General features: G+C 33.7%; 1 protein-coding gene across 1 annotated transcript; it reads left to right on the top strand.

The window, feature by feature from the left end:
* Positions 1-525: 525 nt before the first annotated feature.
* Positions 526-4089, top strand: LOC104878825 (cyclin-A3-4). Its single transcript, XM_010649649.3, has 8 exons — positions 526-885; positions 1668-1900; positions 1994-2069; positions 2392-2468; positions 2583-2616; positions 2702-2851; positions 3268-3405; positions 3659-4089. The coding sequence occupies exons 1-8, from the start codon at positions 652-654 to the stop codon at positions 3728-3730; spliced, it is 1014 nt and encodes a 337-aa protein (XP_010647951.1). The 5' UTR covers positions 526-651; the 3' UTR covers positions 3731-4089.
* The last annotated feature ends 5806 nt before the right edge of the window (positions 4090-9895 follow it).

Here is a 9895-nt window from a genome sequence, read left to right as displayed (position 1 = left end):
GGGATGTAATTTGGATGAGTTGGACATGTTAAGAGCTTAACAAGTACCAAACCCCATCTATCAATATATCTACGATACATTCAACGATCAAGTTAGAGGTTCCAACTTATGTCAATCCCGTGGACAACTCAAGTTTCCATGCTTATGAAATATAATAATTATTTTAAAATCTATAAAATATAAATTATACTATGGAGTAAAGGTTAAAGGTTAAATGTATCCAAAAGTATAAAATAAATTATAATAACTAATTGAAATGGTTAGTTTTTTCATCAATTTTTTGGTATTTGAGTAAAATAATAACATATAATATAATTAAAAATAAATAATAGTTACGATTGATAAGTTTCTAATCATACCCTAAATAAATAAATTCATAAGATCACAAATCTAAAGCACATTTCAAATACAAAAATAGTTCACAAAGGGTTATGAACCCTAGTCTTAATTCCATGCATTGGGTCAAACGACGTCGTATTTGGACGTAAACAGAAAAAAAAAACATAAAAGACTAAATAAAGCTGCAAATATGGGCGCTAAAACATCATTTCAAACCGCAGAAATGGCGGTATGTCTGGTGCCCTACAAATCTGAAACCCTAATTCACCTCAAATGCATTTCTTCTTCTTCTCTATCTGAAATCCTAGCCCAATGGCGGAGCAGGATAACTGTGTGCACACCCCCGGAGCATTCAGGAAACGAGCCTCTGATGAGTGCCCGCAATCTACCACAACGAAGAAGCGTGTGGTGTTGGAAGATATCACTAACTCACCCAATAACGAGTTGATTCAGAATTCTGATCGTGAATCCCAGAAGCCCAAACGTGGAATCAGGAGAACTGGCGGTTGTTCTTCTATCATGTATCAACATCTTCATGCCCTGGAGGTATCTTTTGTCACTATGTTGTTGGGTTGCCGAGAAAATTGAGGGAAGTGAAGAAAATTTATGGATGCATATTTTCTTTTCTTTTCTTTTCTTTCCTATTTTTTTTCCTTTTTCTTTTTTCTTTTTTTCTTGTTGTGGTTGGCTACGGTTTCTCTGCAACCAAAAATAGCAGTAAGTTTTATTCGGTTGCTGAGAGAGGGGGCGGAAGTGAATCTTGGAGTCTTACAAGAGGTTCAGTTGCAACCAAACGGGGTTTTAAGATTTGACGGTTCTTATTTAGGTTTGATTGCTTCTAGGTTTTTTTTTTTTTATTGTGAAGGTTGGGTTTCCACTAGTTCTTGATCAATCATCGGGGTAGGGATTCCGGATCACTAGCTTGCTGTTTGGGCTTTTGGGGTTTTACTTCGGTGCGATTGTAGAGTTGAATTTTGGTCTCTTCAAATTGGATTTGACGTTAATTTATTTTATCCGTAGGTCTGGTTTTCAGTTTATTCTTGATTTCTGATCTGGGTTGAATTCATTTTTATTGATTGAGTGTTTCTTTTATTAATTTACTCTCTGTTTGATTCCTTAGAAAGTAAAGGAAATGATATTGATATTTGAATCTTCTTGGTTTTCAGGAAATGTAAAGTGCAACTTAAATAAGTTTTTAGTTAGCTCTTTTTAAGTTTCCTTGTTGGAAAATTTAAGCTCGAAATTTTGGCTCTATTCTCTCATTATATTTTAGGGTTTTGATAAGTCTACAATGTGGTTGCTTAATTCTGTAATGTTTTGTCAATCAGATGGAGGAAAAAAGAAGGGCACGCCCTGATTACATGGAGAAGGTTCAGAATGATGTCACGCCAAATATGCGCGAAATTCTGGTAGATTGGCTGGTAGAGGTTGCAGAAGAATACAAGCTTGTTTCAGACACACTTTTTCTCTGTATATCCTATATCGACAGATTCTTATCATCACATGCTCTCAGGAGGGACAAGCTACAGCTTCTTGGAGTTTCTTGCATGCTTATAGCCTCGTAAGCACACAAACCTTTATTGATAAAATCCTTTTGTTGATCACTTTTTTGTTGATCCTCCTAATGAAAATTTGTCTATGGTTGATCATATAGAAAGTTTGAAGAGATCAGTCCTCCACATGCTGAAGACTTTTGCTACATAACAGATAATCATTACACAGCAGAAGAGGTGAGTTTCTATTCCTTCTCTTTTCTTTGTTTTGTCTTGCACATTCAGCTTCTTTGTTTCTCCATCTTTATTTGGAATCAGAGGAAACTGGGGTACAAAAAAAGGGAAATGTTTCTGCATTTTCCGTCTTTGTGCAGCATGGTTGTGTCTACCAAATTAGAAAAGCTAAATTTTAAACTAATTGCAGTTTTTTTTACCAATATTGACTTGACAACCAAATGGATAATGATACTCTTTTCTCGGTTTTTTGTATTCTTCTTCGAGTAACTTGTTTCACATTTACTAAACTAAGAAGACTTTTAAACAATGTTGGGGTGTATAGGTGGTGAATATGGAGAGAGATGTACTCAAATTTTTGAACTTTGAGAAGGTTGCTCCCACAACAAAAGTTTTTCTCAGGCAAGAACACTCTCAATGTTTTTCCATTATTAAGCATGGCAAGACTGCTATTTGTTTCACAGTTGCTGCCTGATTATTCGTTGGACTAAGAACAAATTTATTGGGTGCATGCAGGAGCTTCATGAGGGCTTCTGAAGAGGAAAGCAAAGTAGGTCAACCCCCTAATTTGATGTTCTTGTTGGTTATTCATTTTCTCCTTGCTCCTGATTCGTTAATATCTGTGCTTTCTACAGTCTCTCAGCATGCAGTTTGAAGCCTTGAGTTGGTATCTTGCAGAATTAAGCTTGTTGGACTATGGGTGTCTACAGTTCTTACCATCAATGATTGCTGCTTCTTCTATTTTTCTTGCTAGATTCACACTTGAGCCAAACAAGCATCCTTGGGTAAAGAATTGATTGCTTTCATTCTTGTGAATCCTATTAATGCATTTGCATGAAGATTCTACAGATAAAAACATTAAGGATAACTTTAATAGTACAAAAGATCTATATTTGCCAACTTTGTCTGATTGATGCAAAGAAGAATTAAAGAGGATTTTGTGATCTAAGTTTAAGACGATGCTTCAGATATGTAGACATAGAAGATAAGAAACATTGATGCCAGGATCATGTTTGCAGACTCAGGAGCAACCCAAGACAAAATTGTTATTCTGTCAATAAACTGTTTACCAGCACTCAACTATTTTTCCACACTCCAGGCTCAACAGAATCAATTGGGAAAATATCATAGGAAGCGATAGTCACTAAAAGTTTTAGTGAAGTTATTTTCTTCATGGGAGTGACTTTGCTACATTTTGCAGAGTTTGGCATTGCAACGCTATTCGGGCTATAAACCATCAGAATTGAAGGAATGTGTGCTTCTCATTCACAGCCGACAATTGAATAGAAGAGGAAACTCCTCTTTGAGAGCAATAAGACAAAAATACCTGCAGCCCATGGTATCTCTCCCTCAATTCATCTCTAATATACATGTTGATATTGCAAATTCAGCTTCTTAGTAGCTTCAAATCCTGTTTGTGGCTGCAAAGCACTGGTTAAAAAAGAGTGGCATTCTTGGGATCTGTCAGTGAACTTGCAGCCAAATATGGGATTGACAGCTCTTTATGACATGTCTTAGCCAATAATTGTTTTGCAGTTCACTTACAAATAATCATCTGATCTTAGGTGAACTGAATATTTTTCTTGAAACAGTTCAAGTGTGTAGCTGCACATGTTTCTCTTCCAGAGATTCCGAAGCATTGCTTTGAGGCCATAAAGGAATAAACATTCATGGGGATTCTTAAAGCAGTCAGAAATTCCAGCTTTTGAACTAATTTTCTCCAAGAGTCATTACAACAGACCCTATTTTCTTTTGTTCAATGGCATTCCATCTTTATTGGAGGTTGTTGGTACTCAAATCTCTGGACAAGGGCTTCTATGTTCGGTAATGTTGGTGGTGTCATAATGATGGAGAACTTTGTGCTGTGCAGTGCAGTATTTCAGAGGCAGCCATCAGTAAAGAATAAGTCTTTGGATCTTGTTTGTAGAGAAGAAAACAATTGTGTTTCCAAATCCCAAATCAACCTGAGAGGAGGCCCCATTGCTTGTAAATTCCCAGAATAAATCATTATACCTTTTCCCAAGTTGGTCTTCTTCTTTGGGCATTCAGTTTGCATTTGTCACTTACCTGTTGGATGCTGCTGGACCGGGCCTAGCTTAGTCTATATTCTTGAGGGTATCACATTTCTAGTAGTCTAGGAAACTCCATTAAGTAATTTTTCAACATTTAAAAGTGCATTCTAAGTTTTGCAAAAGGTAATTTGTGTAATTAATAATATTTATTTATATAGATTTATGTAAAAGGTAATTTTAATTATTTTTTATGGCAGATTAAATTTATGATAGTTTTATTAATATATATTTTACAATATAAATTTAAGGGAAAACACAAGGAAAAAAAATAAAGAGAGAAAGTGTAAGAAAAAATAAAGTTAAAGAAAATAAAAAGTAAGTTCAATTTTTAAGCTATTTTCACTTATTTTTCTTCATTATATCAAGATTAAATAATTTTAAAATATATAAAATTTTAATTAAATTTAATTATCCTTTTTTTTTCATAGTGAAATCAAGTATGAGAAAACCATTCCTATGCTTTAAAATTCCTGATCCATTGAGATATAAGATTAAAATATTCTTAATTTGCAAAAGGGGTATTTATATATGCTAAATATGTTAGAAACAAATGTTCAAGGTCATAGTAAGCCATTTACCCTACTTCTAATCCTTAATTTTGGATTTTGGAAAATTGTTGATACAAAAACTGGTTCTTAAAAGCTTTATTGTCCAGCTTGACTGCATTTTCAACAGGAAGTTTTTGTAAACTAAAGATTTTTTCAAAGCAAAGTTGTCCCGCCTGACTCCATATATTTTTCAAAAGTAAGGGCAGTCATTGAAAATTTTATAGTATGTTTTGAGAACTAATTTTAAAAGCAATTTTCTACTTTTTAAAACAGAAAATTATTACTCAAAAATATATTTGATGATTTTTTTTTTAATAGAAAACAGTTTTTAAAAAGCTCATTTTGGAAATATGGTATTTTATGAGAACATATTTAATTATTTTTAATTGTTTTCTAGTAGTTGTTTTAAAAAATAATTGTACAAATGATTGGAGCTCACATATGTTCTCTCATGGCACTTAAAAACTATGAAATTTGCAATATGAGATATTCAAATCATTTAACTTAACTTAAATTGATGTTAAAATCCGAGCTATGAGTTTAACTTCTATTTTGAAATTTATCTCAGGTTTAAAGGAAGGAAATGGTGCAAGTTGTAAAAATCATTTTTTGATGTTGGAAGAGCAAAGGAGTCAAACAGGTCTAATGAGATAGTCAAGACTTATGGAACACAAGGAAATCCAAATGAGGGTAAAGATGAGTGAATCATGGGTATGAAATATGAGAAATGAATGTTACAAGGGTGAGATAGAAGACAAACGACCATAATGAAAGAAGTTTGAAGCAAATGCAATCAAGTTTACACAAAAATTTAAAACTCAAAATCTAACAACAACACATTCTAATTTTGTAATATATTTAGGAGAAATTCCTAATGTTGTTTTAGGAAAAACTACATATGATTTCAAAACCGGAGAAGTCAACAATCTAGTTATTCAAATAGTTTGTAAATTTGAGTTGAAATGAGGAAGATATGCACATTTTAAACAAACCAGGTGATCATTGAATTTTTCTTGTATCAAAACCAAATTTATAACCCAATTCAATAATGCTAAAGTAACTTCTGCCCAATTAAAAATGCTTTTAACAAAATTTATGATAGGATAGCATCTTTAAGTATCATCTACTAGAATGACATATTTTTGGTAATTAAGGCTTGAATGAGCTAAAAAGAAATGGTCATGATAAAGTGAAAATGGATTGACAATTCATTATGAAACAAAATTGGCAATGAGTTCAAATTGGAAAGAAATATTCATTCTAAAACAATTAGATGATCAAAGAACTCTCATAATTAGGATTATTTAGAAAACAATTTCTAAGGTAAATAGGTATTGAAATCTACTATTCATCAAGTTCGATTGAAAATACAAATTTTCATCTAAACCTATTTTAGATATGATTTTTCTTCAAATTAGATGGCTTAATCAAAAGGATAATTTGAAACATATATTCAATTCATCTTACACCATCTTATAATGATTTTTACAATGCAACTATTCAATTTCTATTAAATCTAATTTTAAAATTTTAGTGAAAACTACAATCAATTTAAACAATTATCAAACAATGAAAGTAAAGAGACAGAGATAGAGAAAACAAACACTATATTTATAGTAGTTTGAAAATTGTTACCTATGTCTACTCTCCTCAAGTTCCAACTAAGTGAGAGTTCTACTATTCTTAAAGATTCAATCAAACTTCCAATTCTTTACAATTGGACTTCCATCTTCAACAGGCACTACACGTACCCTTCAAGCATACTTCAACTTGAAGCTTTTAATACTCAAAATCTTCAATGACAATAAATGTAAGCACTCTCAACCTAGCTTAATGAAAGAACAAGTTCAATGTGTTAATCCAAAGGTTCTCTTAATCCCGTTTTGATGATAACAAATCATAATTAAGTTACTAATAACTTTAAAATCAAAATAAGTTTTAAGTTATGATTGAGAAAATCTAATGGAAATTTAAGATAATTATCAAAGGACTAAAGGAATGCAAGTTTAAGCATGCATGGAGACCATTCAAACCTAATATATGGATGCACCTAGGTCTTTCATATTAAACCATGCATATCTTAATACTCGGTTTATGTATTAAAATTGAATTTTCATTAAAATCTGAGTATTCTCACTTGAACCTTAGGCAAACCTTTTCAAACTTACCTATTAACGTACTTAAAGACCTTGCCTAGGTGTTAAAAGCGAAAGAATTTGAAAAATATAGGTATTTGGGCCAATTTGGGTGAACCGACCAATGACCTGGTCAACTAGCTCAATCGGATAGAGAACAAGTTGATTGGTTACCTCTTCTTGATCGAGTATCAATTGTGGAGTACAAGTTTTCTTCTCTCTTTTCTAGTGAGTTTACATTCTTGATTGAGGGTGAAACTTTCCCGATCGAGGGGAAGGTCTTCTTGATTGAGGCTCGATCGAGGCCTAATGGTTACTTACTGTGTATTTAATGTCCAACAGCTAGTCAATTGATTGAATTGGAACTCAATTGAATGAGATCATTTTTTGGTGTTTTTGATGTCCAAAACTAGAAACATATAAATTGAGAATTCCACTTTATTTATGATAGAGAGAATACCTACAACTATTTTTTCAATTACTTGTTTCTCATTAAAAGCTCTCATTTTTTATAATCATTTTTTCAACCACTTGTTTGATTTGATCGATTGACTTATTGTTGAACATTTAATGCACTATAGGTGACCATTGAGGTTTGTCTGAACCTTGATTGGACAAGGGTTACCCTCGATTGGAAAGAGAAGCCTTTTGGAAGAGAGAAAATTTTTGTGTACCCTTGACCAGTCTTTGATTGGGAAAAGGGAACTAGTTGAACCAATTCCCAACCGGTTGAACCAATAGGACACAACCTTGATCTTTTAGACAGAAAAGGTTCGAAAACCTTTCCTTTTTAAAACCAATCTTTTCTAACACTTAGATAACATCTTTAAAAAAGTCGTATGACTAATTTTGAGAGAATTTGCCTAAGGTTTTTAAGAATATATTCGGGTATGATAAAACGTTCTTTTTAAGGAAAGAACTGAGTATGGAAAATGATGTATGAACAAGTTAAGATTTCTAGGTGCACCTAAGTATCCATCTTACATTGAGTTCCTAGACGTGAATAATCTTCATGCACACTGGATTTCATACTCTTTTGATCCTTTGATGAGTAAGTTGATTTTTTAATTGAATTTCACATTTAATACCTAAAACTTATCTTGATTTTAAACCATTAGCGAAGTTAACCATGATTTGTTATCATCAAAACTTACTTAAGGGAACCCTTGGACTAATAACTTCAAATAACATTTTTTAGAGACTTACAAATAAAAGCTATAGCCAAAATAGCGAACAACTTTTATAAGGGAAAACCATCTCCATATACTTTTTGAATGTTTTGCATAGGGTTGTGAATTGCGAGAGACGCAGTGTAGCCCATGTGTATACATTCGAAAGTCCACAATTCAAAGCCTTTGGAAATGGCTTTGAAATGCATTGAAGTATTATTCTCCACAAAAGCAATTTGCACCGCTTGAAAATGTCACCCTGTGTGGTTCACAAAATGACAAAACTTACCTATTGAGAATGTGATGACCAAACTTCAAGTAGTTCTTGACTTTTGTAATTTTTCACATGACCATTCACTTCAATGTTGACTGTCATATCTCCATGAATTTTATAAGGCACTACATGACAAACTCCACCTCTTGGAAATGTCTTCATGGTTCACAACATAGTGATGTCTACATGTAGAATAAGATTTCTGTGTTGAGGTCTTGCGTCCCAATGATCCACGTAGTTGCCAAGTGGACGCACCCTTTCAACCAAGATTGAGTTCTGGTTCAATCTTCCCTACAAAAGATGTCCGGACCGGGTGTCCGGACACACCCTCCGATGGTTTAGTTAGCCATGACTCAAGAGATTAAGCTATCAGGCTTTTTCAGGGATAGCAAACTTACCTTACTCCTTGTGTGAAGACTCTTTTATATAGTATCAGAAGCTCTGCCTCCCTCTTTAATGGTGGGAAGACTTTTTGGCTCGTCATGATGCCTCTAGGTGATGGTGGGGTCATCATCACCCTATAGACGGCTGTCAGAGATCGTGGGAGGCGACTTGCCATCATTCCTGTCCTTTCGCTCTGCAGGCGGCGGATGTGGGCTGTGGCAGGCTGTCGGAATGACGTAGCAAGGCTTGCTCACTTTAGTTTATGATCCGGACGACATATCCGGATAGGATATGCTATCGTCCGTATGTGATGTTCGCGAGTGCCCGTGTGCTTCTCCCTAAGGGAGTCCGGATAGGGGAGCGCGCCACGTGTCCTCTTGGGGAGTCCAGATGGAGTTTGCTCCGGATAGCAATGTGCGTCACGTGTCATCAGGGGGAGGGGTCCCTACATTCTGTATGAGCACTGACCCACAAATGCATGGCACTTTTGTAAGCTTGAGCCATGCAAATTCTTCCAGAGCCTGCTCTTTTCTCTACCATTTCCTATCCAAAATGCAATCTTTTTTTAGCCCTTAGGAAATCGCTTCTTTTTTTCTCCTAAGAGCTAGAAAATCACACAAACAAAGGATATTTGCACTCAGAAACAAAAAATTAAAACAAATAGAACAAGGTGTAAAATACATATTTTTTTTTATAAAAAAAATAGAACAATTGGGCTAATTAGTCCTTTTAAAATGAGTAAAATCGGTTTGAGTCTAATTGGATGAGTTTTGGACTGTTAGGCGGTTTAATAATAATGACACGCAATTCTAACTTAGTCTACTCATAATCTTACAAAAAAAATATTACCTAAAAATGATTTTGATAACATTTCTTAAGTCTTCTTGTATCTTATTCTTGATAATTCTAAAAAAATCTTCTTGACTATCGCACTAAATTATAAATCATTGAATCTAATACTTATTTTGTTATCATCAAAATATAAGATTAACCGAACTTCATCTAACATGAAATATTTATACCGTATTTTTAAAGATAATATTTGATTTCAAATACAAACGAGACACTGTTATATCATAGGTTTCATAAATATTTTATATGACTTATTCCTTTTTTTTAAGAATTCCACTTTTAGATCATTTTCTTTATTTCTTATTAATGAGGGCTTGGGCCTCCACAAGGCTACTTAGGATTTCAGTGGGCCCAGGCTAGTTGCATTGTTCGCAAAAGTTCAGATATTTAGCCGT

This window comes from Vitis vinifera, chromosome 3, assembly GCF_030704535.1.
Source record: "Vitis vinifera cultivar Pinot Noir 40024 chromosome 3, ASM3070453v1".
NCBI lineage: Eukaryota > Viridiplantae > Streptophyta > Magnoliopsida > Vitales > Vitaceae > Vitis > Vitis vinifera.
This window is presented reverse-complemented; position numbering and strand designations above follow the sequence as displayed.